This window comes from Piliocolobus tephrosceles, chromosome 5 (genome assembly GCF_002776525.5).
Source record: "Piliocolobus tephrosceles isolate RC106 chromosome 5, ASM277652v3, whole genome shotgun sequence".
NCBI lineage: Eukaryota > Metazoa > Chordata > Mammalia > Primates > Cercopithecidae > Piliocolobus > Piliocolobus tephrosceles.
Window position 1 is genome coordinate 35556045 of NC_045438.1, and position 27290 is coordinate 35583334.

At 42.0% G+C, this 27290-nt stretch overlaps 1 protein-coding gene and 1 long non-coding RNA gene across 4 annotated transcripts in view; one reads left to right on the top strand and one right to left on the bottom strand.

Moving 5' to 3' along the window:
* Nucleotides 1–25954, bottom strand: part of MAP3K5 (mitogen-activated protein kinase kinase kinase 5) — a 244433-nt gene extending 218479 nt beyond the window's left edge. Inside the window, exon 1 of one of the 3 annotated variants that reach the window (XM_023190948.2) lies at nt 25169–25954. In XM_023190948.2, the coding sequence (XP_023046716.1) occupies nt 25169–25616 (448 nt within the window). In that variant the 5' untranslated portion in view covers nt 25617–25954. The remainder of the gene's footprint in view (nt 1–25168) is intronic. The other 2 variants (XM_023190949.2, XM_023190950.2) reach the window with 2 other exon arrangements.
* Nucleotides 16803–18924, top strand: LOC111525523. Its single transcript, XR_002726132.2, has 2 exons — nt 16803–17165; nt 18325–18924. It is a non-coding gene; the product is annotated as an uncharacterized LOC111525523 (long non-coding RNA).
* Nucleotides 25955–27290: the final 1336 nt, after the last annotated feature.

Here is a 27290-nt window from a genome sequence, read left to right on the forward strand (position 1 = left end):
AATGAAACAAAAAGGAAAAAAAAGTCATGACAAAAGAGAGAATATTGGGGACAGTTAAAAATAGGAGGAAGATCTAACTGCCTTTTTTGCAGAAATTAACAAGCCTAAAATTCATATGGAAACACAAGGGAACCAAAATAGCCTAAACAGTCTTGAAAAAGAAGAAAGCTGGAGGCCTCACACTTCCTGATTTCACAACTTAATACAAAGCAAAAGTAATCAAGACTACGCGGTACTGGCATAAGGACAAACGTAGATCAATGGAATCAAATGGAGAGTATGGGAATAAACTCATACATTTATGATCGATTGATTTTTTACAAGGGTGCTAAGAAAATCCAATGACAAAAGAAAGGTGTTTTCAACAAATGATGCTGGGCCAATTAGATATCCACATGCAAAAGAATGAAGCTGGCCTCCTACCTCACATGATAGATAAAAAATAACTCAAAATGGAGCAATGACCTAACTGTAAGAGCAAAAATATCTAACTCTTAGAAGAAAACATAGGTGTAAATCTCTGTCACATTGAATTGGGCAATGCTTCCTTACGTAAGACAATGAAAGTACAAACAACAAAGGAAAAAACAGATAAATATGGACTTCATCCAAATTAAAACACTTGTGCTTCAAAAGACATTATCAAGAAAATGAAAAACAACCCACAAGATGATAGAAAATATTTGCAAATCATATATTTGATAAGGGGCTTGTATCCAGAATAGGTACAGACTATTATAACTCAGGAATAAAATGACAAATTTAAAAATAAGCAAAGAATCTGAATGGACAGTTCTCCAAAGAAGATATACAAATGGCCAATAAACACATGAACAGATGCCAACATCATTAGTCATTAGGTAAATGCAAATCAAAACCACAGGAAGGTACTACTTCACACCCACTAGGATGGCTTAACAAAAGACAAGATAATAACAAGCATTGGTGAAGATGTGGAGAAACTGGAACCTTCATTCATTGTTGGTGGTACTGCAAAACTCTACAGTCACTTTAGAAAATGGCTTGGTGGTCGGGCGTGGTGGCTCACGCCTGTAATCCCAGCACTTTGGGAGACCAAGGTGGGTGTATGACTTGAGGTCAGAGGTTCGAAACCAGCCTAGAAAACTTAGTGAAACCCCATCTCTCTTAAAAACTCAAAAGTAGCCAGGCATGGTGGCAGGTGCCTGTAATCCTAGCTACTTGGGGGCTAAAGCAGGAGAATCGCTTGAACCTGGGAGACGGAGGTTGCAGTGAGCCAAGGTCATGCCACTGCACTCCAGCCTGGGTGACAGAGTAAAACTCCATGTCAAAAGAAAGAAAAGAAAAGAAAATGACTTGGCGGTTCCTCAAAAAGTTAAGCATTGAATTACCATATGACCCAGCAATTCCACTCCTAGATATATACTTAAGCAAGCTGAAATCATGTCCACCCAAAAATTTGACATGGGTGTTCATGGTTTATTCATGATAGTCAAAAAGTGGAAACAATCCAAAGGTCCATCAGCTGATAAATGGATAAACAAAATGTGTTCAAGCACCACACAGCAGGACAGTATTCAGCCAGAAAAGTAAATGAAGTACAGATCCCTGCCACAACATGGATCAAGCATGAAAGCATTATGCTAAGCGAAAGAAGCCAGTCACAAAATGCCACATATTGCATGATTTCACTTCTAAGAAATATCTAGAATAGGCAAATTCATGGAGACAGCAGATTAGTGGTTGCCAAGGGCTGGCTGAAGGGAGACATGGGGAGTAACAGCAAATGGGTACAGGGTTTATTTTCGAGGTGCTAAAAATCTTTTGGAATTATATATTGGTGATGGTTGCACACTTTGTGAATCTACTGAAAACGACCAAATTGTACACAGTACTTTAAAATGGTAACTTTTATGGTAAATTATAAGTTATCTCTCAATTTTTAAAATAAATTTAAAAACAGAAGAGTGAACATACAGAAGTGGGGTGGGGTAACAGTAAACAGAAAAACAAACAGTGAGGAGATGGAAGAGGGAAGCCCACCGCCACTGAGTATTCAACGGGCAGGATCCATGTCACATTCACTTTCTGTTCCTAATGTCTGGCACTGGCACACACAAGGCTGACCCAACCAATGTGCACTGGAGGGAGGGAGGAGAAGGAAGGAAAAGGAAGGAAGGAAAGGAGGAAGGAAGGAAGGGAGGAAGGGAAGAAGGAAGGAAGGAAGGAAGGAGGGAAGGGAAGAAGGAAGGAAGGAAGGAGGGAAGGGAAGGGAAGAGAAGGGAAGGGAAGGGAAGGGAAGTGAGGGAGGGAGAGACAGAGGCAGGCAGGAAGGAAAAAGTGAAGTTTAAAATAGACAGTTACTATATACATCAGTAAGTCCTATGCTACACTAAAAGTGACTAAATAACTGCTACTAAGTTTGCCTCTTCCTGCAAGGGAAGGGGAGACCATGTTCAAAATAGGTTTTCAAAATACTAGGCTTTATAATGGTCTCCCTCTTTATTTTTATTTATTTTTATTTTTTGAGACAGAGACCATGTTTATTTTTTTGAGACCACGTTGGGGCATCTCTCCCCTAAGGGATGGACTGAGGCATATAGTAAAAGGGAACGCTAAGCCCCTCTCACAAATTATATTATAGTATAATACAATAAATACAGAACAGTGCAATGTTTATAACAGCAGTTCTGGGCAAAGTAGAAAAAGTTAAATTATTTTCAGTATAATCCTTAAAAGCAAGGGAAAAGATTTTTCATACAAATAACTGATATATTTCAGACCATGCCATGACCAAATACCATGTGTTATTTAAAGAAATGTTAAATTTATAAATTTCACTTAGCCCACAAACTGTTTCTTCTCATCAATCATAGTACATTTCAATACAGACATATTACTTTTCCTATATCATACAACAAAATAAATTCAAGATGAAGGTAAGAGTCAAGTGTAAAAATAAAATATATTAAACTTTATAGAATAAAATATAGGCCAGATGCAGTGGCTCACGCCTGTAATCCCAGTACTTTGGGAGGCTGAGGCAGAAGGATTGCCTGAGCCCAGGAATTCGAGGCCGCAGTGAGCTATGAAGGCACCACTGTACTCCAGCCTAGGCAACACAGCGAAACTTTGTCTCTCAAAATAATAAAATACAAATGAATATTCCTCAGATATATGTATGAAGCAAGAATCTGCACATAAAAGCGATAATTTTGACTAATTAGAAAATATGTCAAGAATTCACATAAAAATTATCATAAACATAAAATTAAGGAAAAATATAATAAATTTTTAAAAACAAAGGGTTAATATTCTTAATATGTATACAACTCCTTATTATATTAAAGAAATCTAAAGCACATTTCTGGTTGTAAACACTGGATGCCATTTAATGTGATGTTGGGAACTAGAGATGGAAGCTAATTTCTGTATGAAACTACGTTTGAGGCTCCTGTGGGCCAGCCAGCAGGTATGGAGAGTAGAGCAGACGCTTAACGTACAGCTCTGAGGTCTGGGCTACAAATATGTATTAGGGAGTCATCTGATAATCAAAAAGGCATTTTCTTCATTTCACATGAACCAAAGAAGTGAAACCTAGCTGATTTCCCCATACTGCAAATAGAAAACTTACTACCCTAATCTCATTATTATTATCATGATTATTGCTGTCATCAAAAACCATTCTGTACTGAGGTAGAAGGCAGGACTTGACTCCAGAGGTGGGGCTTAGACACCGGACCAGATTGAGGACTAGCTAAAACAGAGCCAAAGCAGAAGCAGCTTTCAAGGAAAGCTTGACATGCCCAAATGTCATGCCCACCAGTATGCTGTGTCAATTTACTGTTGCCATGGCAATACCAGGGCATTACCATCCCTTTCCATGGCAATGACCTAGTGACCCAAAAGTTACTACCCTTTCCCTAGAAATTTCTGCATAAACCACCCCTTAATCTGCATGCAACTAAAAACAGGTATAAATATGACTGCAAAGCTGCCCTGAGCTACTACTCGCTGCGTACCGGGTAGCCCTGCTCTGAAGAAGCAGTCACAGAGTTATAACACTGCCTCTTCAATAAAACTGTTTTCTTGCACCTCTGGCTTGCCCTTGAATTCTTTCCTGGGCAAAGTCAAGAACCTCATGGGCTAAGCTCCACTTTGGGTCTCACCTACTCTGCAGCAGCTCTATCTCAACAACCCAATATTTTAAAATATGTTCTTTTTGGAAAATTCATGTTTCCAACCTGAGAGTTGATTTTCAAAATAGGTTTTCAAGATATTTGGCTTTATAATGGTCTCCCTTTTTATTTTTTATTTTATTTTTTTGAAACAGAGTCTTGCTCCATCACTCAGGCTGGAGCGCAGCAGCTCACTGCAACCTCTGCTTCGCAGGTTAAAGCGATTCTCCTGCCTCAGCCTCCCACGTAGCTGGGACTACAGGTGTGTGCCACCACACCCAACTAATTTTTGTATTTTTTAGTAGAAACAGGGGGTTTCACCATGCTGGCCACGCTGGTCTCGAACTCCCGACCTCAGGTGATCTGCCCCCCCTCCTCGGCCTCCCAAAGTGCTGGGACTACAGGCATGAGCCACCACACCCAGCCTGTGGTCTCCCGTTATTTTGAGAGAGAGAGACCTTAGTCCCTAGTAAAGTAATTCTCTAGTATATTAAGTATATGAAATGTTTCTACGCAAATGTGTTCCTTCCTACCCTACTGTGGTAAGCACGGCACAGAAGACCCTGTAGAAGGTATCATCACAAACAGCAGTCAATACTGGGCACCTCTCTGTACACAGATAAGGCAGAAGGGAGTTCATTCCAAGATGTACAGTAAAATAATAGTACCTATTCAGAAAAGGATGGTTGGGGGCAGTGGGGGTGCTTCTTTTTGGAATGGATGAACACACAATGAAAATGAATGAATGCACACACAGTAGTGAGACAATGCAGGTTAATCCGGGGTTTATTTCAGTAATCTACTGACAGCAGTCCTCCACTGAGGAGGGGTTAGGAAGCTTAAGATGAAGAAAACCTAAAAATCAAGAGTTTTGAAAAAACGTTAAGTGTTTCCACTGTAAGTTTACAAAGTAAGGTGGCAAACTGAGCAAAAAAAAAAATCTCATTTTAAAAAATGAATCATGTTCACTATTATGCAGCCAGCATTATGAGCAATTAAGTGTTTCGAGTGGTTGAGAAAGCAAGAAAGGCATTTCGGGTTCCAGTTCTTATTCTTGAGCTTTCAAAAGCCTTGTGAAATCTGGCCACTGGGGACAAACGCATGGAAGACTTACTTGGCCTGAGAGATGGGCACGTTCCCTTCCTGAAGAAGTCCTACACTTCTGTAAACTGGGTTCAAACCAGTCAAGAATTCTCAACTTAAGCTGTATTACTGTGAATTCAAATTTCTCTAAGTTAGAGATTCTCGGAAGGAAAAACAACTCTATTTTCAGCCAATTAAAATTAGCAAGACAACAAGTACATTTACAAAGGGTCATGCTCTAGAAGTTATGCTCATAAGAAAGTGGTTGGGAATTTGCCTTCCCTGTTCCCATGGAAACCCTGTTAAATAACACCTGAGCCCACAAAGGCCTACTGACCTCATCCTGTCTGAGGCATGAATACCAGCAGCCAGGCCACGTGCCTTACCTTGGGAGTAGCCTGCACGGCTTCCAGAGACTGCCTTCCCTTTCTGCTTTCCTCATGAACACATTTCTTTAAATAACACTCCCTGTTACACGCCTTCTGTTGTCCTCCAGAAATCAGTCAAGTCACTGTACCTGACATCTACCGCCACCTGCTTTCCTGAAACTGCTCTGGCAAAGTTATCAGGGGTTTTCTGATCTCCAAGTCCAGTTACTTCTCTGAAACTTCACTGACCTTCGGACAAGCCCTCTTTGCATTGCTTTTACAGTTAATCCTTTCTCTCTCTCCCTCTCTGAACTTTCTCTCATCTGTTGTGCCATCTTACCATCTTCCCTTTCTCACTAGATGACGCCTTCCTCTGCCCTTTTTTTTTTTGGGGGGGGGGGGGGTTGGTTGGTTGTTTTTTGAGACAAAGTCTGGCTGTTTCACCCAGGCTGGAGTGCAGTGGTGCGATCTCAGCTCACTGCAGCCTCTGCCTCCTGGGTTCAAGTGATTCTCGTGCCTAAGCCCCCCAAGTAACTGGGACCACAGGCGCGTGCCACCACACCTGGTTAATTTTTCTATTTTTAGTAAAGATGGGGTTTTGCCATGTTGGCCAGGCTGGTCTCAAACACCTGACCTCAGGTGATCTGCCCGCCTCAGCCTCCCAAAGTGCTGGGATTACATTACAGGCATGAGCCACCGTGCCCAACCATCCATCTTTAAATGCCAGCATTTCCTTAGTTCTATCATAGGCCTTCTCTTTATTCTACCCCTTTCTTATGGAGAGGCTCATTTATTTCCATGATTTATTATAAAATGTCTGGCACATATTAAGTGCTCAATAAATGTTAGCTTTCATCATTATCCTTCAAACCCAGTTCAAATGTCACCTCCTGTCCAATGTCTTAGCCAACCTCCTCCACACTTCCTTCTCCCCCAAAAGAATCCTCCATGATTTGTTCTCAAAAAACCTTACATAAACCTCTAGTATAACAATTAGCACCAGCCTAGGCAACATGACAAAACCCCATCTCTACAAAAAAAGAATTAAAAAATTAGCCAGCATGGTGGCACACACCTGTGATCCCAGCTACTCAGAAGGCTGAAGTGGGAGGATCGCCTGAGCCCAAGGAGGTTAAGGCTGCAGTGAGCTGTGATCGCACCACTGCACTCCAGCCTGGGTGACAGAGTGACTCAGTCTCAAATTTTTTAAAAAACAACAACAATCACCAATTAGCACAATATATATAATACGTTCATAGGCTGGTCTCCTTTATCAGACTGTGAGCCCCTCCAGGAAAGGGATGACATCACTGAATTGTATTCTATAAACATCATGAAGCGTCATCTACAGGTCACACACTGATAAAGAAGACCTGGGGGATGTCAAGAACCACAAAATGTGATCTTTGTCATTAACTCACACTTAAGCAGAAAAAGCAGACATCAAAACCAATAACTAAAACACCACTTGGGGGAAAGTGTGACATTCATTCAATCAATCAATCTGCATCAAGTGCCAAGCACTCCATTAGGTACTAGAGGTGCAGGGTTAACAAGACAGAAAAAGAGACATGGAACTATATTCTAACAATTCTTTAAAAAACCAGAGACTGTTCCTTGTTTGTCAGATATTTATAGCAAAAGGTTTTTCATTATTGTGTAAATTGGACTTGACTTTTTCAGTTGTTCCTTCTTACTCATATCACATATGATGCAAGACCTATGGAGCAACAAGTTTTTTATAGCTCCCAAAGAATCAAGTATGATTTGAATACTGAATCCTTAAAGCAAATCAAAATTTATTTAACAACCTTCAGAGATCATTTCAAGAGGGAATAGATAGGGGCTGCTAACAGAAATGTGCATTAAAAAAAAATTCAGATCTTAAAGAGAGAATAAAAATAGAGGGATAAATAGTTCCAGGATTATTCGTACCTTAAAAGAAAAAGAATGCTAAGGTCAAGCTTTTACGCAACTACGCAATGTGCTGGATTCAGGAAGAAATTTACCTGGTGACCACATATTAGGTATAGATTATGGCTCAAAAGTTTGGTAATACTTTTTGCTGTGGCTAAATGGGACAATGACAAGTCTTGAAAAAGTAATCTCAGACTAAATATTAAGTTATCAGAAGCTTATAACCTAGTGCAGGTCTCAAATTAAGCTTTCAGCATGTAGACCAGGTAACTGAAAACTGAAAGCAGATGAGAGTCTCAAATTCTCCTATCATAGCCTTTTTCTTCTTCTATGCTCTCAGAAAACCTCCTCACATTAAATGTGGCATATCCTCTGGCACAGAACTCTCTTTAGGTAACATGCTCCTGATAATAAATCATGGAGAATAACCCAAAGAACATACAGTGTGAAAACAGAAAAATCATGATTGCTTCATACATCCACTCCTACAAACTTAGTCCAATGTATCTAATGATGTTCTTAGAGGAACATACAAGCCTATTAAATAGTTGTGGCCAGGGAAAATTAAGGCATGGCAATATACAAATACCACAGTGCAATTTTGCTTGAAAATTCTCAAGCAATGTCACAACACGGTGGCAATAGCTTTTGTGTGTACAATGTGTTCTCTTCTGGGATCACTTGAAGATGAGATCTGGCCCTTCTTGGGCTACTTCAAATTAGAAGTTAACTTGCCTGCAAACAGGTAATGATAAGAAGATCCAATCCTGAATAATCAAGAGATTATCCATCAAGAAGAATGTTCATTATTTATTTAACATGATAAAAACCTACTTCTTTAATAAAACCTACACTAAGTGGAGAGTCCTAAGTTCTACGAAGCTTGGAAATTGTGAGGCTGTACTTTCTCATTACTTATTTATATTTCACCCAGCAGTGAAAATGTCTCTCCAGGTAAACCAAGGATATACATCAATATCTTAATTTTAGTTCCAAGTATATACACGATTCGGCTAAAGTAGAAGAGTGTCACTTGTATGCTATGAAGGTTTTAGGGTTGTTTTTTGTCATTTATTTATTTATTTGAGACAGGGCATTGCTATCACCCAGGCTGGAGTGCAGTGGCGCAATTACAGCTCACTGCAGCCTCTGCCTCTCTGGCTCAAAGTGATCCTCCCACCTCAGCCTCCTAAGTAGCTGGGACTATAGGTGTGTACCACCACAACCAGATACTTTTTGTATTGTTTGTAGAGATGAGGTCTCACCACATTGGCCATTCTGGTCCTGAACTCTTGTGCTCAAGCGATCCACCAGCTTCTGCCTCCCAAAGTGCTGGGATTATGGGGATGAGCCACTGTACCTGGCTGCTATTAAGGTTTAATCTTCTTAAAGATTTCACAAATGGGCACCAAATGAGCCACAGGTGAGGATGTTATAAATTTAACCATAATACTTCTGGAAGGTTACTTAAGCTCAAACCTCAAACACCAACAAATTCTTCAGCTTGGAGTTGTCTGCCTTTTGCATGCCCTCTGTTGCCTTAAACACAGCCAAAAACCAAAGGACTCTATCTGAACTTCTAAACTTCCCATAATTCCAGGTAAGGCATTCTCTAACTTTGTCATTAATGAACACTGCTAATGTTTAAACCTCAGCAGCTTTTAAATGCTCCTGCGATTTGCCTTTTTTTTTTAAACAGAGTCTCACTCTGTTGCCCAGGACTTATGTCATCCTCCCACCTCAGCCTCCTGAGTAGCTGGGACCACAGGGATGCATCACCACACCGGCTAATTTTTTTAAATTCTGTGTAAAGACACAGTCTCCCTGTATTGTCCAGTCTGGTCTCAAACTCCTGGGCTCAAGTGATCCCCCCACCTCCGCCTCCCAAAGTGCTGGAATTACAGACATGAGCCACTGCACCCAGCCTGCCTTCTTAATTTGTATGTCTTCACATCTTAGATTTCTTCAAAAGAATGTCAAAACATGAACTTTGTAAGCACACTATTTTCCTAAGCATGAATTTTTGTCACTTGTAACTTGATTCAACATAAATTAATCAAAATCAACACAGATGTGACAAATGTGCCCTTTTTTGAATATATGCTGAATGGATTGGTAAGCACTAACACAATGGTCCTGTAAGTTAAATGGTAATCAAGTCAAAATTGTAAGTGACCGCAAAGATTTCTTAATGCTGACAGCCCTTACTTTCAGACTTTGGAAATACAAACAACGCAGATCTGCAAAATGACATTCCAATCATCACCACGGGATCGGTCCTTGGGTAACCCACTCACATGTCATATTTAATGGCTAAATGAGTTTTCTATACTCTGGTTTTATAAGGGAAAGAAAAGCCTGGAACTCTGTTAACAGTCTAGGATAGTATTTATTTTCCAATTTTATTTCAGATTTACCAACTGCCAAGTGTACTTCAAGCACATAAAATATTGGTAGGACTGAGTTGCTCGGCAAGAAAAGTCAAGCCAACTATTCTTGTCATAACTCACGTGCAAGCTACGACCTTGTTCTCTTTCACTAGGTCAAGCCAAGCAACTTGTGCCCCAACCCTGCTTTGCAATAATATACACACACTAAGAGATGTATCAGTTTTTAAAACCAGACTCCAGGCTCCTCTAGAGTATCTACAAATCTTTTTCTTACTCAAATTCTATGTATACAGTAAGCACTGGGTCACTATATCTGGGAAACTGACCAGGAGGTGTTTTGTTGTTTAATTTTTTGAGACAGAGTCTCCGTTTGCCCAGGCTAAAAAGTGCAGTGGTGCAATTGCAGCTCACTGCAGCCTGAAAAATTAAAATCCTACTGTCCAGATTTGAAACCTGAATTTTCCTTGGATCAACCAAAGCTAGTTTCCCAAGACCAATTTCCTAACAATCTAGGAGATGTCATGGAAGAACTAACGCATATCAACTGTATGTATGTGACTCAAAAACAATCAGAAATGTTACATAAATGTTTAAAAAAGAAATGTTATATAAAGTACACATTCATTAATGTTACTTAGAACCTTCAGAGGTAGCCCAGATTTCTCCCTTAGTCATGTTTTATGTATATCATAATACAGATATGGTTCAGCATTGACAACGCATCTACTACATCCGCCTTTATTATCAAAAGGAATCTGGTTTGTTTATTTGCTATTCTTATTCTGGTCCAGCCTTTCAAATGCTTGGCATGCAGGTTGACAATTTTCTGTCAGCCAAGAACCACACACTCTACACATCATCAACAAGCAAGCAACACAATTTTATTATGTAACACAGGTCAGAAAAATACTGAATTAAAATTATGTTGTTGGCATATTTTAATTATCTAAAACAACCTAGATTTTTTCACAAGTTGAAAAGACTAATACAAAGGACTTCAAATTCCACTACTAGGAAAACAACATATTTTTTAAAAGGTTCTAAATCTCAGGCAATAACTCTATTTGTTTCCCTAAGAGTCAGTATAAACAAGTTCTTCTTAATGAAAGAATCATAATACCCCTCTTGGAAGTAAATTTAATAATATTTTATCTGTATTTATAAGAGATCTGAAAGGTTTTTAATAAAATCTTGGAATTTATATACGCAATTTTCATTATGATACTAATTTCATTAAAAAACTTAAGTGGGAGTCTAATGTATAGTATGATATTGTGTAAGATTTTTTTATTTTTGATGCATTTTCACATCTTTTATAGCAGTAATAAACACTGTTCTCAAGTGTACAGTTCAATGAAATGATCTACATTATGAAGTCCTTAAAATATTCCCTTGAATTTTTTATTTATTCATTACTTAGTTCATTATATAATCTTGCATGTTGTAGGCTCCCAACAATTATTTATTAAATTGCTGAATTCAAATAGTAGACTATAAAATCATAAAAGGCCGAAATTACACCTTTTTAACCTAATTTTATACAGACCTTAGAAAGAAATCTTACAGATTTTAAGTAGCCAAAAAATGTCTGCTGATGTGATGTCTGTAATCATGTTATTAATAATTATTTCAATGTTTTCAAATAGAAAATGTATTTCTATGAGACAGGAGAACATAAGTTATAAGTGAATAGATTCTGGAATCTGACAGACTTTGATTCAAAATTGTACTCTGCCCCTCAGTAGCTATGTGACACTGAGACCACTGTTGGTAACAGTTTCAGGGGCTCAGTTTCCCCAAACAAAAAAAACTGATCAACTGATGCTGTCTGCCTCATAAAGTTGTTTTAAAGATTAAATAGGCTGGGTGCAGTGGCTCACGCCTGTAACACCAATGCCAGCACTTTGGGGGACAGATGCGGGAGGATCACTTGACCTCAGGAGTTTGAGACCAGCCTAGGTAACATGATGAGACCTTGTCTCTACAAAAAATAAAAATAAGGCTTGGCGCGGTGGCTCACACCTGTAATTCCAGCACTTTGGGAGGCCAAGGCAGGCAGATCACTTGAGGCCAGGAGTTCAAGACCAGCCTGGCCAACATGGCAAAACCCTGTCTCTATTAAAAACACAAAAAATTAGCTGGGCATGGTAACACGGGAGGCAGAGGTTGCAGTGAGCCAAGATCACACCACCACACTCCAGCCTGGGTACAGAGTGAGCCTGTCTTAAAAATAAATAAATAAAAGATAAAAAATAAAAATAAAAACGTAAAAAAATTAGCCTGGTATGGTGGCACATGCTTGTAGTCCCAGCTACTTGGGAGGCTGAGGCAGGAGGATCACTTGAGTCTGGGAGATCAAGACTGCAGTGAGCCATGATCATGCCACTGAACTTTAGCCTGGGCAACAGAGTGAGACCCTGTCTCAAAAAAAAAAAAAAAAAGATTAAATAAGGTCACACATATAGAGTGATAGAGTGATTAGCACATACGCCTAGCACACAGTAAAACATGCTCTTTGTGTATGGCTTGCTTTAATTTATAAGACCAAAGTGTCATATATTCAGCTTGTCAGCTTATGTAATCTTACAGCCATTTGCTAGCCCTCTAAAATAAAATAAGGACCTTTTTCCTCCATAAAATAGGCTTATTTGAAGCAGTCTAAACTAATGAAGGTCCCATAGTAATAATTATATTATCCTAGTATAAGAATGAAGTTGGGTTTCCAGACACTGCAAGCATTCCACTAGCATATTCCTGACTTGGTTATGGCCACATGGCTTATATCTCTTCTCATATCCAAAACCTAGGGGAACTGACATCCTATTGTCAATTTGTACACGTTCCCTGACCTAAAATAACCATGACTAGGAACCCTGGTTAAAGCAAGGTATTCTGGGACCCTCTCAGGGCAAAAGGCTTCAGATGGCAGAGTAGCAGAGACAACAGGTCCTTTAAGTCAGGCTGAATTCAGAGCACTTGGAGAGACAGGCATAGAGCCTGCTGAGAATGACTAATCTTCTGCAGGGAAGAGCTGTCAAAGACTTGGAAAAGGTCAAAAGGTACTGAGTATCCTTTCAGTGGAGGGCTGGGCTTAGGGCAGCACTCCCTCTGGGAATTATCTGATTTTTAAAGGGGTGTGTACCTTTGATTGTCCTCCTAGTGATTTGGCTATTTTACAATGCTGTTGGGGTAAATATTACCTTGTGCAAAACTGATAGTAATGCAAATATTTTTTGTCCACAGCAATACAAATGAATAAGGTTTGCTAGAGATACAATTGATTTCAACCCTTTAGAATAGATGACTCCAGTGTTTATACTTATAGAATTGCCTTACATAATGTTAGCCAAGTTTGCGTCTATTAGCAAATCCATTTCACCATTCCTGATTTCATATGTGTGTATATAATATTTGCTCTTCAAACTCTCGTTTCAACCAGTTTTAATATCTTTCTGGTTTTTTTCATTACATAATAAATTAATTCAATATTTGGCATATGTTTATATTTGTAGAGAGTGGTTATTTTAGATTGTTGTGAATTATAGTTTAGAACATTGTAACGTGGCGCTTCCTGTGAAGAATGCACTTTCACAGGAAGAGAAACTGATGACATAGAAAGGAGCTTTTAGTTTTACCAAGAATTATTTATTTTTCTAAGAAAGAAAAAGAAGTAAAACAAGTATGTCAAAATGTTTAACTGCCATTAGCTATTACATTTAGGTAGTATGTAGATGCGTAAGTGTCTGTTAAACTATTTTATATACTTTCTTTATGACTAAAATGTTTCATAAATTTTTAAAATGTTTTTTCTAAAAAGAATGAGTCTGGTAGAGAGGAATGGGGAATCTAGGTCGTTCCTCCTGACTGCTTTCCTTAGCTTCAGTTTTTCCCATGCTAACAGATACACGTTATAAACCTTCATACTCCTGAAGATTTATGCCTTCTTCTGCTTCTTAGTTCTTCAATACATCCTGATTCAGTAAGAGGCATATTATAGGCAATTAATAATAAATGCTTACAAAATTTAATTACTTAGAATATGCTATCACATTAAGGGAAAGTGCATCAGACTCCAGAGCCAGCACATCTCAGGGAAACAAGGAAAGAACAGTCCCCAGGCTGTGCTGTAAACCCAGCTCTCTGGATCATTCTAGAGAAAGGCTGGTTTTGGCCTATCACAGTCCATCTAACCATCATGCCCAGAAAACAACCCAAGACTTGCCTGAAGAAAGCCCAAGTTACAGCTTAAGGCCAAGCAACTGGCAACCACTATTGAGTTGGCTCCCTTGTTGACATTGACCGAAAAAGGTAAGTCAGCTTTTTGATTAAGATATCACTAAAATCTGCCAGCAAGAGGGGATCAGAAGTTGTGTGACTACTATGACTCTTCTTCATAATAATAACTGCCATCGTGGACCAAAATATTAGAACTGATCCTCTTAAACAGAACATGTACTTCAGAATGTTTTGAAATGTTTTTCACTGCAGGTGGAAACTGTAGTATAGCGAACAAAACATCTGTATTGTTTGGAAGTTGGAAGACCTCCTATCCAACCACTTGATTTAATCTGGCCGCTCTCATAGCCTTTACGAGTGTAAGATATAGTTAATTACACTGCCACGCCTACTTATTTTATAAGAAATAGGATCATCTTATTGAAGAGTAAGATAATCAAAGGAGGAGGAGTAGCACTGAACAACTGATTCACTGATACTATCATTCTGACCCAACTGCATAAAATCACTGGAACCTGAGAGTGATCAAATTATAAATTGGGAAATATCTAGCTACAGGCCAAAGCGGTGGCCCCTGGACAGCAGAAATAGCACTCCCGTCCTGGTTGCCCTGGCTTTAAGCTGACATTTGTCATAATGACCATATTACAAAACTTGAGTGTGACATTAAGAGGTATTTGACATGGCTGGGCACAGTGGCTCACACCAGTAATCCTAGCATTTTGGGAGGCAGAAGCAGATGAATTGCTTAAGCCCAGCAGTTCAAGACCAGCCTGGGCAACAAGGTGAAACGCTGTCTCTACTGGGGGAAAAAGAAAAAAGGCTTTTGACATGTAATAGCTTTGGATGACTTTTTTAAAATAATAAATAGGAGTAATTAGGCCAGGCGCAGTGGCTCATGCCTGTAATTCCAACACTTTGGGAGGCTAAGGTGGGAAATTCCCTTGAGTTCAGGAGTTAGAGGCTGCAGTGAGCTATGCCTGAGACACTGCATTCCAGCCGGGAGACAGACTGACACCCTGTCTCAAAAAAAAAAAAAGAAGAAGAGATAAGAAAAAAGAAAAAACAAAAGAAACAGAAGTAATCAACATTTTTAAAGGAGAGAGAATTCTCTGGCTTAGGCAAAGACTTGGTTTTATATGGCTTGGGGTCAGTGGACAGATAACCTGATGCTGATTGATACTGACTAGGACAGCTCTCCTCCATGTTTCTGGTTCTTAAGAGTTCACGGGTATAGAAGAGGCTACAAGTATTGGAAAGTACTGGTATAACTGGTCTCAACCATTTTTAGAGATTGCCTGTACAAAGGAATATAACTTACTTCCTGTATGAATCATATACCAAAGGCAATTGCTTTCCTCATTGCCGATGAACTACTGTAACAGAAAAGGTCTGCTTATAGTGGAATGTTTTCTGTTACTCTGTGCAACTTCTGTGGCATTTAAGTTACACAGATCTGCTCTACTATGATTTTATTAAACAAGAGATGCCCCAAAAATATTTAAAATTCTCTCTCCTGTCTCCCCTAAGAAAATTACCACAATGCAGCTTCAGTTATTTCTGTTTTCCTTTGGAAAACCAAAAACACTACAAAATAAAATTCATATAAAATGTAAGTGATCAATTATTTACATTTTTTGAACAATTAGACAAGATTGTGAAAATCGGCTTTGTCTCGTATCCTTCCTTCTTTTCCACTAACCTGGCACATATTTCGATCAGTGTCTCTAGTCAATACCTCTGGCCAAAGAGAAAAACTACTACATTAAAACAACTAAGCTAGGCGCAGTGGCCCACGCCTGTAATCCCAGAACTTTGGGAGGCTGAGGCAGCAGGATCGCTTGAGTCCAGGAGTTTGAGACCAGCCTGGGCAACATGGTAAAACCCCATCTCTACATAAAAATACAAAAATTGGCCAGGCTTGGCTGTGCTCAAAGCAAGAGGATCGCTTGAGTCCAGAAGGCGGAGGTTGCAGCTGGAGCTGAAATAATGCCAACGTACTCCAGCCTGGGTGATAGAGCAAGATCGTCTTTAAAATAAACAAATAAATAAATAAAAACCCACAACTACAGAAACCAATATATTACAGTCACCAATGGATTTTTAATTTATCATTTTGCCTTGATTTCTTTTATTTCCCTTTTATGCCACTAATAAAATTTTCAAGATCTTTCTCATATCTAGCCAGTTTCCCCACCTACTTATATACAAATTACAGGAAGATGAGGCTGTCTTCAAGATATATTTTTCCCAAAGCTGTGGGTTCCCAGTTTCTTCTGATAACCACACAGCTGTGGGTTCCTGCAACACTGCCCACCCCCACCACATTTCCCACTCTCATCTTGCCCCAGGTGGAGTGGGGTGACTGCTGGCATGTTCTACAGCCACAGCGAGGGTCCCATGGGTGACGGAAAGGGGAGCGTGTGATACAAGGCCCTCAAATGGCCTCCTGGGAGGGGCCATCATTGCATAGCACACTGTCAGCCCTGAAGTCAGTAGCCAACAATGCATTTTCCTATGGTTCTCTACTTTCCTGGCTTGGGGTGGTGTTTGAAGGCACCATTTGGAGGAAGTACTTGGAAAGTAGGCATGGTTGGCACCTCATGCTGAAGAGCCTTGCACATTTACTGGACTTTGTGCTTGTCCATCTCCTACCACTTCACAAAGAAAGTATGAACCAATTTTATCCTGCAAACCAGAAACAGGAACTGAATGGGCCTCTAACCAGACCTCTGATACAGGAAGTAGGGCACAGTTCTTATAGCCACCAGAGGGGAACTGCCCTATATACAGAGAAGTCCCAAAAGGCTGGCTCCAGCCAAGGCCACTGGTGAGACAAGCCTGTGTTATGCACTTATATAATACACAGGCTTCACCTACAGACAGAACAGCTCGAACTACCAACTGATAATGTCTCAAGTAGAAAACAGGTGACCAAATTAAGGAAAGAAAACAGGATCCTGGGAGCCTAGGAAGCAGAGCTGGTCATGACAACATGCAGTTGATGATATGGGGTAAGAAATTGGTACTCTAAAAATTAATCTGTTTTTGTGCTCTGGAGTTTTCTTTTTGATTTTGCTTTTTTCCGTCTGATTTTCTAGTTAAGCTCTTTTTAAAAAATTACAGTTTTACCTTAATTGACCCATTATCCAAGAAAGCAAGAAGCAGCACAGTGCTGTCGGTTTGTATGAGGTGGGTGGCAGCTGCCACAATGGTGTGCCAGGGAACGTGAACAGCTCAGAGAAAAATCATGTGTTGGGCACCACTGGGATTTTTTTTTAATCGTTTCCTAACCAGAGTTTTGCCTTACAAGTTTCTCCACATTTGCTCTTTTGATAATTTTACTAAGGTTTGTTTCTCACGTGAAGCAGTGGCTGAAAGGTGGGAAGGGGCTGCAGGGTGGTTCCAATCAGAGGCTCTCAAACACTACTCTATTGACTGGTGTGATAAAGTTTTCACTCATCCATAAAGAAATGGGAAAAATAAATAAAAAGTCATGAGTGTTTCCATACATTTTCTGTATGCAAAGATCTGCCCTTCATTCCAAAGTTATGTGCCCCCTAATTTTTTTTAACATAAAACTTTCCTTTTTAAGAAATCATGGCAATAGGTGGCTGGTTGTTGATTTTCTTCTCTGTCTCTCTCTCTTTCTCTCTCTCTCTCTCTCTCAATTTTCCTCACTTTCTCTCTCTACTTATAACAACACTCTTATTTAGAAAAATTTAAATGTTGGCAAACACATGTCAGTCCTCCAAATTTTTTAACTGGTTCGTGGGAACCACTATTTAGGACATACAGACTTTACCCTCTACTTCAAAATATATGAGATAATATACTTGGAAAGCATACTGAAAGTAGAAATGCAGAAGTGGGCTGGAAAATTTTCAAGAACTTCTCCATCTGGGATAGATGGGATACAAGGTTATGTTCTGTTTTGTTTTATTGTTTTACCAAATAAGATTAGAAGTCCTAAGGAGCTTTGCTGGAAGCAAGTTGGAGCCAAAGCCTGGCAAGGTCAGATGCCTCTCCGGCGAGATGGCATATTAACACATGAGCAACTTTTGTCACAAGCTCAAGTAAAGTGGGAACATACCATGGATGAGAATAGAAAAGCTAAGTTCTCACAATTTCAACTAGCATGTGCTTCCTTCCTGTTACCTATGATTGCTACAGGGTGAAAAGCTGAGTAAGAGACTGCAATCTGCAGGGAGCTAAGCTGAAAGGCCCGGGCGGATGTGAAGGCTGGTGGCAAGGAAATGGGAAGCGGGCAGCCAAGCTAACCCTGTGTCCACTGAGGGAGTGAGGTGGCCTTGAGCAGAGCAGTATCCCTGGGTCTTACATCGGCAGGAAATAGAAGGGGAAGAAGCCTAAAGGAAGTGAAAGTGTTGCTGGATCTCCTGCTGGCATTGCCTCCTCTTTCACACAGCATCCTGGTTCTCCCTGCAGCCACCTGATCTTCCCTTTGTCCCCTACCTCACCACAGTCCCACCCCCTTCACCACTCCAAGTTGATGCTTCTCCTACATCTGGCCAAGACGCTACTCAGAGCTGGATGAAAGCAAAAGTAATTGCTCTAATACAGGTTTTAGGTTTCAGAAACAGAATTTTCCCGAATGTTTAAAATGGTGAATGGTTCCATACACTGTGTTAACCAGGCTTCTTATAAGCTAGTCCCAGAATCTGCTCACCATGTGCAATACTGTTTCTACAAAAAGGTGCTCCAAGCAAGAACCTTCAAACATTTAATCTGAATGAATGAATATATCCTTTTCAAGGTTCAGTGTTTTCATAAGCAAAATGAGAGAATAACAGAATTGATGTCTTTTGAAAAAAATTTAGGGCTGGGTGCAGTGGCTCATGCTTGTAATCCCAGCACTTTGGGAGGCCAAAGCAGGCAGATCACTCCTGAGGTCAGGAGTTAGAGACCAGTCTGATCAACAAAGTGAAACCCCATCTCTACTAATAATACAAAAAAATTAGCTGGATGTGGTGGCACACAATTGTAATCCCAGCTACTCAGGAGGCTGAGGCAGGAGAATTACTTGAACCCAGGAAGCAGAGGTTGCAGTGAGCAAAGATCGAGCCACTGCACTCCAGCCTGGGCAACAAGAGCAAAACTCCATCTCAAAAAAAAAAAAAAAAAAAGTATTTGGAAAGCTTCCCAGTTGGGATCTGTCCACCTACCCAGGGCAACACGATAGTATTGACATCTCTTAGCATTTACAGAATTTTCTGTCTACAATGCAGAGGGCGAAGAAGGGGTATTGTCAGCTTGGCTTTGCTGTCTCTGAGTGACAGTCTGTTGTATACGTAAATAAGATGAATTTTCATAAAAGCATTAATAGAACATCCGTTTCACCTCAGAAAGAAAATGAAAAAGCAAATGACAAGAGTAAAGAAGAAATTAAAATATAGGTAAATAGTAATCAGATCGAGAAAAATCAGTGCAAAGGTTTAACTTGTAACCTATTCTTTTTAAAGATACCAATACACAAAGATTGGGAAAGTTTATTAAAAATGTTACCAAACTTTAAGTTCTTCTTGTTTTTTTTTTGTTTTGTTTTGTTTTGTTTTGAAACAGGGTCTCATTCTGTCACCCAGGCTGGACCGCAGTAGCACGATCTCAGCTCACCGCAGCCTCAGCCTCCCAAGCTCAAGGGATCCTCCCACCTCAGCCTCTTGAGTAGCTGGGACTAAGTTCTTATTCACTCCCTTAGGTTGAGCTATTCGAACATCACTGTTTCCCATGGAAACGGTGAGACCTTCATTAAGCTCTCCATGCTTACCCTGCCATTTCACTTCAGGTGTCACCTCCTTTAAGAAGCTACCCCTTGCAGGTGTGGTGGCTCACACCTTTAATCCCAGCCCTTAGGGAGGCAGAGGCAGGAGGATAGCTTGAGCCCAGGAAATTGAGACCTGCCTGGGCAGTATAGCGAGACCCCATTCTCCACAAAAAAGGAAAAAAGCAAGCAAAAATACGCATAAGAAGCTACCCTTGAGCCCACCGCAGCCTCAATCTGATTTTTTAAGCTGCGTCCTGGGAGCCCAGGGCATCCTGGCACAGAGGCACTGCTATGGCAAAGGCATTGGTCTGCCCTCCCCACCAACTCTGAGCTCTTCAGGGACAGGAATATGATATATACAAGCAGTTCATTTAATCTCCATGAGCTGAAATGACTCATTTGTTTTAATAATGTTGTCATTTTAAAGTACAGAATTTGAGAACTGGACAGAATCTCAAATACCAATTATTCCAACACTCCACTCTTTTCTGAGGCTTTAAATGACTTGCTCCAAGTTAGAAAACAATCAGGACCCGAAGCCAAACCTTGAAAATGCTGTTCTAATGCTTTGTGCCTGCATCCCATGCTGCCTTGCCTTTGTAAATTCACAGGATTAAATAAGGAAATCCTAAAAGCTGTGTTCAATTCCCCCTTTACTTCTATCCCTGGTCAATTTTACAAGCAAAGAAACACCACTGGAGGCAATGAAGGGCCATTCTCACAATTACATGGTTCACAGCAGAGCTGGGATGAAAACTCAGATCTGATATGAGGGACCATGTTCTTCCTACTAGCTCATAAAAATTCAACTTTCAAGTACAGGTCGTGGGTGTAGAGCAAAGGTCAGCATGGCACAGGGGCCACATCCTGCGGGTCACCTCTTTTTGAGTATGGCTTACAAGCTAAGAATGGTTTTTACATTTTAAAATGGTTATAAAACAAGAAATCATACTTTATGAAATATATGAAGTTCAAATTTCAGTGTCCATGAATAAAGTGTGGTTGGAACATAGTCACAATCATTTGTTTAGGTCCTGTTTATGGCTGCTCTTGAGTAACAGGGCAGAGCTGAGAAATTGTGAAAGAGACCTCAAGAAATAAAACCGCACACCTAAAACCATCTGCTCTTCAACAAAGTCGACAAGAATAAGGAATGGAGAAAGGACTCCCTATTCAATAAATGGTGCTTGCTAGCCATATGCAGAATAAAATTGGACCCCTATCTATCACTATATACAAAAATTCACTCAAGATGGATTAAGGTTTAAATGTGAGAGCTCAAACCATAAGAATCCTAGAAGAAAGCCTAGGAAATACCATTCCGCATCGGCCTTGGGAAAGAATTTATGACTAAGTCCTCAAAAGCAATTGCAACAAAAACAAAAATGACAAATGGAACCTAATTAAACTAAAGAGCTTCTGCACAACAAGAGACACTATTAAGAGAGTAAACAGACAACCCTCAGAGTGGGAGAAAATATTCACAAACTATGCATTTAAGAAAGGTCTACAAATCAACAAGCAAAAAAACAAACAACCCCATTAAAAAATAGGCGAAAGATATGAACAGACACTTCTCAGAAGAAGACATACAACAGCCAACAAACATATGAAAAAATGTTCATCATCACTAATCATCAGAGAAATGCAAATCAAAACCACAATGAGATAACATCTCACACCAGTCAGAATGGCTTTTGTTAAAAAGTCAAAAAATAACAGATGTTGGTGAGGCTGCAGAGAAAAGGGAACACTTATACACTGTTGGTGAGAATGTGAATTAGTCCTGCCACTGTGGAAAGTAATTTGGAGATTTCTCAAAGAACTAAACTACCGTTTAGTAGAAAGAGCTGAACTACCGTTCGACCCAGCAATCCCATTACTAGGTATATACCCAAAGGAAAATAAATTTTTCTACCAAAAAGACACCAAAACCAGATACGTTCTCACTTAAGTGGAAGCTAAATACTGGGTACAAGTAAACTTAAAGATGGGAGGCTGGGCACGGTAGCTCACGCCTGTAATCCCAGCACTCTGTGAGGCCGAGGTGGGCAGATCATGAGGTCAGGAGTTCAAGACCAGCCTGGCCAACATGGTGAAACCCTGTCTCTACTAAAAATACAAAAATTAGCCAGTCATGGTGGCATGCGGCTGTAGTCCCAGCTACTCGGGAGGTTGAAGCAGGAGAATCGCTTGAACCTGGGAGGCGGAGGTTATGGTGAGCCAAGATCAGACAGTGGGGACTACTAGAAGGAGAAAAGAGAGGGGGCTGAAAAACTACCCATTGGGTACAATGAAATTTTTTTTTCATTCATACCCCAAACCTCAGCATCACATAATGTATCCCTGTAACAAACCTGCACTAATACCCTCTGATTCTGAAGTAAAAGTTTTTTAAAAACTGTAGTCTAAAATATTTAGTATCTGGACATCTCCAGAAGTTTGTCAACCCCTAGTGAGGAAGAACAAGCCCTCTTAGAAGTCAGAAGAAAATAAGTTCTACTACCATCAAACTCCACAGCCCTTAGTTTAGAAAAAAAAAACAAAGGGAGGCTGGGTGAAGGGCTCACGCCTGTAATCCCAACACACCTGGAGGCCAAGGCAGGAGTACTGCTTGAGGCCAGAAGTTTGAGACCAGTCTGGACAACATAGAAAGACCCTATCTCTACAAAAAAAAAAATAATAAAATAAAATAAAATTAGCCCAGTGTGGTGGCTCATGCCTGTAGTCCCAGCTACTCGGAAGGCTGAGGCAGAAGGATCACTAAAGCCCAGGAGTTCGAGCCTGCAGTGAACCACGATCATGCCACTGCACTCCAGGTTGGGCAACAGAGTGAGACCCTGTCTCTAAAACAAATAAAATAAAAACAAAGGGTTTAGATGAAACTGATGCACTACCTTCATTCTGTCACATTTTCATGCTTTCATGCTGAATGAGAGGGCACTCATCCTGGGAGTTCATGCCACCCAGATGGGCAGGGGTTAAACTGAGACCTGTCTAGGTTGAAAGAAGCAGTAGGGAGGCACAGGAACAAGAGGCTTCCCAGAGCATGCCCTCCCCACTATTGCATATGCACCTAAATGCCTGGTAAGATCTTTACCAGCTCACTCACATGATTCCAAGATAGGGAGCTTCCCTTGATTATGAGAGTAACTCAGCCCACCTAAATGGAGGAAGCAAGAGCCAAGCACGACCTTTTTTTTTTTTTTTTTTTTTTTTTTGAGACAGACTCTCATTCTGTCACCCAGTTTGGAGTGCAGTGGTACAATCTCGGCTCACTGCAACCTCTGCCTCCCAGGTTCAAGTGATTCCCCTGCCTCAGCCTCCTGAGTAGCTAGGACTACAGGTGTGCACCACCATGCCTGGCTAATTTTTGTCATTCTAGTAGAGACAGGGTTTCACCATGTTGGCCAGGAAGCTGGCCTCGAACTCCTGACCTCAGTGATCCACCCGTCTTGGCCTCCCAAAGTGCTGGGATTACAGGCGTGAGCCACCACACCTGGCCCAAGCACAACCTTTTAGGGTCAGCCACCTGAAGTGGAATCCTGCATTGGCCACTTACTCCCTATGAATCCTAGGGCCAGTTAGGGATCCCTGGGTTTTCTTACCTAAGAAGGTAAATACTTCCTTCACAGGCTTGTTTGGAGGATTCAATGAAATACACTCAAACTTCAGCTCCCTTCTAATCATTCTCTCTCCCCCTTTCCCAGAGACAGTATTTGGAGAATAACAGAAATCAAGCCTTGTTAGGAAAGTTTCTTTCAAATTAGCTTAGAGTTAAAAAAATTTTTTTTTCTAGAGCCCTAGAAAAAAACACCCAATCAGTGCAATAAAAATAGTCTCAAGTGTTCAGTTGGGTATTTTCCTCTCATATCTTTTAGTTCTTTGAAGCTTCTTCCAAATTACAATCCAAAAATAAGAGTGCTATAATTTTTAGAAAAGTTACGTTGATGTAACTTTTATAGCAAAGAATTTTATACCCAAAGAATCAAGCTATAATACATTATAGCCATGCTCAGTTATGAAGACCAAAACTATTTTAAAAATACCAGAACCAGAAAGTCCTAGTTTATTTAGTCTGGCTTCCTTAACATGAAGTTCTTGTTGTTCTTAAAATATTCAGCTTTGGCTGAATTCCAAAACTGACATAAGCCTACTTCAGGTGTTTGGAAGATACTGAAGAGAATCAGAATTGAAAACAAGATTGGCAAATAAAGCCTTTTCTGTGATCACAAATGCAAGAAGTGTATTGTTTTGAAACCATTAAACCAAGTTTTTACCCACAAATGTAAACTTAAATATGTATATATTCTCAACACTGGACGTACAGGAGGCTAAAGGTTAATTTCAATAACATGGTATTATTCCTAACATTTGCAAACAGCTAATTGCTTCAGTTACTAGAACTGCCTTAACATTTTCTGAAATCCGACATAGGTTGAAAAGATACATTTCTTTGATGGATTATTCTAGCAATCACTTTAATGGCCAAACTAATCTTATTACTAGGATAGCATATAGGTGTTTTAGACAGTGTTAAATTATAAACTTTCTAGCCCATCATGGTTTATGGGGTAATAAAAAACAGGCCCTGGTTCTTTCACCAAAATCCTTACAGAGATAACACACAAGTTCAGTGTAAGTTGTGATGTTATTGCCTTTGGAAGCACTGTAATTACTTCAAAGTCTGGGTTGGTGAGAGGAAATTCAAGCTACTAAAACTTATTGAGGATAAGGTGAGTTGGGAAGATCATGATACGGCGTGCAAATTACTATAGTTACACTCTGCGTGCATGGTATGTCATCGTTCCTGTACTCTCAAAACTACACAGAGAAAACGAAAACCTCATCTAAAACGGTCACAGGTATATGAGAAGGAAAACAGGGACCAAACCTCACAGAAGCGAAACCGAGACACTGAACGGAGAAGGACTGACTGGGGCAAATATCTCTCACTGCTAGAGAACAGTTCAAGTCGATCGCAGGGACCCAGGGCTCCAGGGCTGGGCGGTGGGTGGATCCATGGGTCTCTCACACAAATACAGACTCTTTCACAAGCACACACGCTCTCCCCGGAGCAGCAAGCGACAAGAGCAGTCACGCAGCAGCGCTCGCTGCCCCCAAAGTGGGGCAAGAAGTAAATGCTTCCCGCCCACAAAAATGAAATGCCCCAAAGACGGCCAGATTAAAGGTGGCTCCCCACTGCGCGGGATGGGAAAGGGGTCACACACGCACCTGCATTGTAAAAGCGGTCCAGCACGGTAGTTTCACCAAAGTCGAGTTTCCCAAAATGCAAGGTTTCCAGGGTGGCGCCCACCGTCTCGCACGCCTCCCGCAAGCTCTGCAGGGCCTCGCTCTCGGCCACCACCAGTTGCCCCTGGCTCGCTTCGTTGATCACATATGCCACTGTGGTCCGTCGGCTGCCCCCGCCAACAGAGCTGCCCCGGCCTCGGGTGGCACTGCTCGCGGAGGTGGCCGCGGGACACCCGATACCTGGGGCGGCGGCGCTCTCCACGTTCCAGAAGCTGCCCGGCGGCGGCGGTGGCAGCTGGTGCTCCTCGCCCTCGCCCACCGCCGCCGCTCCTCCCCTCCTGCAGATGCTGCCCTCGGGGATGGTGCAGAAGCCCGAGGGGGCGAAGGGTGGCACGGAGAAAGTGATGCCCTCGCCCGCCTCCGTGCTCATCTCTCCGGGCCGGGCAGCAACGGCGGCGGCGTCCCCCGCCCAGCCGCACCGCCTGGCCAGCCACAGCTCGGGGCTGCTCCGCGCCCGCCGGGCTAAGCAGCTGCCATCGCGCGCCGCGCCCTCGCCGCCTCGCCGCCGCCTCCTCTCCGGCGCCCTCTCCCCCGAGGGCACGCCGCTGCCCGGCGGCGGCTCGCTCCTCCTCGGCGCCTCCGTGGCCGCGCCGCTTGCCCTCTGCAGGGTTTAGAGTACAAGGGGTGGGGAAGCCGGGTGAGCGGGAAGGGACGGAGCTTCCTTTTCTTGGCCGGCTGACAAGTCGGCTCACAAACCTGCGCCGCGGTGCAGCTCAAGGGCGCCGCGCTCGGGGTGCAGCCCGCCCTTGCCACCCGCCGCGCCGCGCAGCGCAGCTTCTTCCGTCCCGGCTGCTCTGGGAGGGGCCAGGAAGGGCGCCCCCTGGGTGCGGAGATACCTGGCGCGCACCTTACGAGCGGGCCGGCTCCCCGGGCGGCGTCCCGGAACAGCAGCAGCGGCAGCCGAAAGCACCCTCCTCCCTCCCCGGCGGCAGCTCCCCTTCATCGGCTGGATTTCCTCCTCCTCGCCCGACCTCGTTTCTCTTCCGATCGCCTCCGCCGCGTGGTCCCCGCGCCAGCCTCGTCGCTCCTCGCAGTCGCTCTCACTCTCCGCCACCAGCTTCTGGCCACCCACTCGTCGCGGCAGTGAGGATCACGGCCCGCCCCCAGGTAGGGCGCTGCTAGGAAGCTAGAGCCCGGACGGAACCGACCGCGTTGCGGCCCTCGGACCCCAGCCCTTCTCTGAGTGCCGCCGTGGCATGGGCGTCCTCACCCACCCGGCCCCCAACTAAGAAGACCTGGAGCGCAAGCGATTACAGGGTGGCGCAAAAAGTCTCTCCAGCCAATACTCGGTCCTCGGAGTCCGCCCCGAAGCATTTCCAGTGTTCCCCGCGACGAGGGCGCCCCCCTCCGGGCCTTGGAGGCCTAGTGGACTGGGACCGTGCGAGGCGCTGGCAGGACAGGCTCCGGGAGACCGACGTTGCGCGAGGCAGGAGGTTGCACATAGCGCCCTGGACCCAGGGCCTACACCGGAGGGTGCTTCATTAGTGACTGTGGCACTCCAGAAGTGGCAGGCCAAATTGATCAGGTTCTCCCATGTACTTTTCCTTTTAAAATTTCCAGTGGCTCATTTCGTTATCAGTAATGAGTAACTGATTAGTGCCAACTGCCGAAGGACTTAGCATTCTCATTTAGGATCTTAATTCCCCCACAAGCGCCAGATACTTACTTAAGATGGAAGATGGAGTCCATACCCGACTCCACAAATTTTCAGCAAGATGAAACAGGGGAATTACCTGACCTATTCTATTTTTTAAACTGCATCACTCGAGGAAGGGAGGGAAATACCCAGATTGTTTAAGAGCAATCCAAAAAGTACCTGCTTATTTGGGGAGCAAAGAACAGATGTGTAAGTTCCCGGAGAACCCCAGAATGCTGTAATGGTTAGGAAAGCCAGTGCAAGTTACAACTGAGTAAAGAAATAGGTTTTGTATTTCCCGTCTCCAGGAACTGAGACTGGTGAGTCCTATGAAAAGGGCAGAAGAAAATGTAAATTACTTTTTTCTTTTTTTCTTTTCTTTTTTTTTTTTTTTTTTTTTTTTTTTTT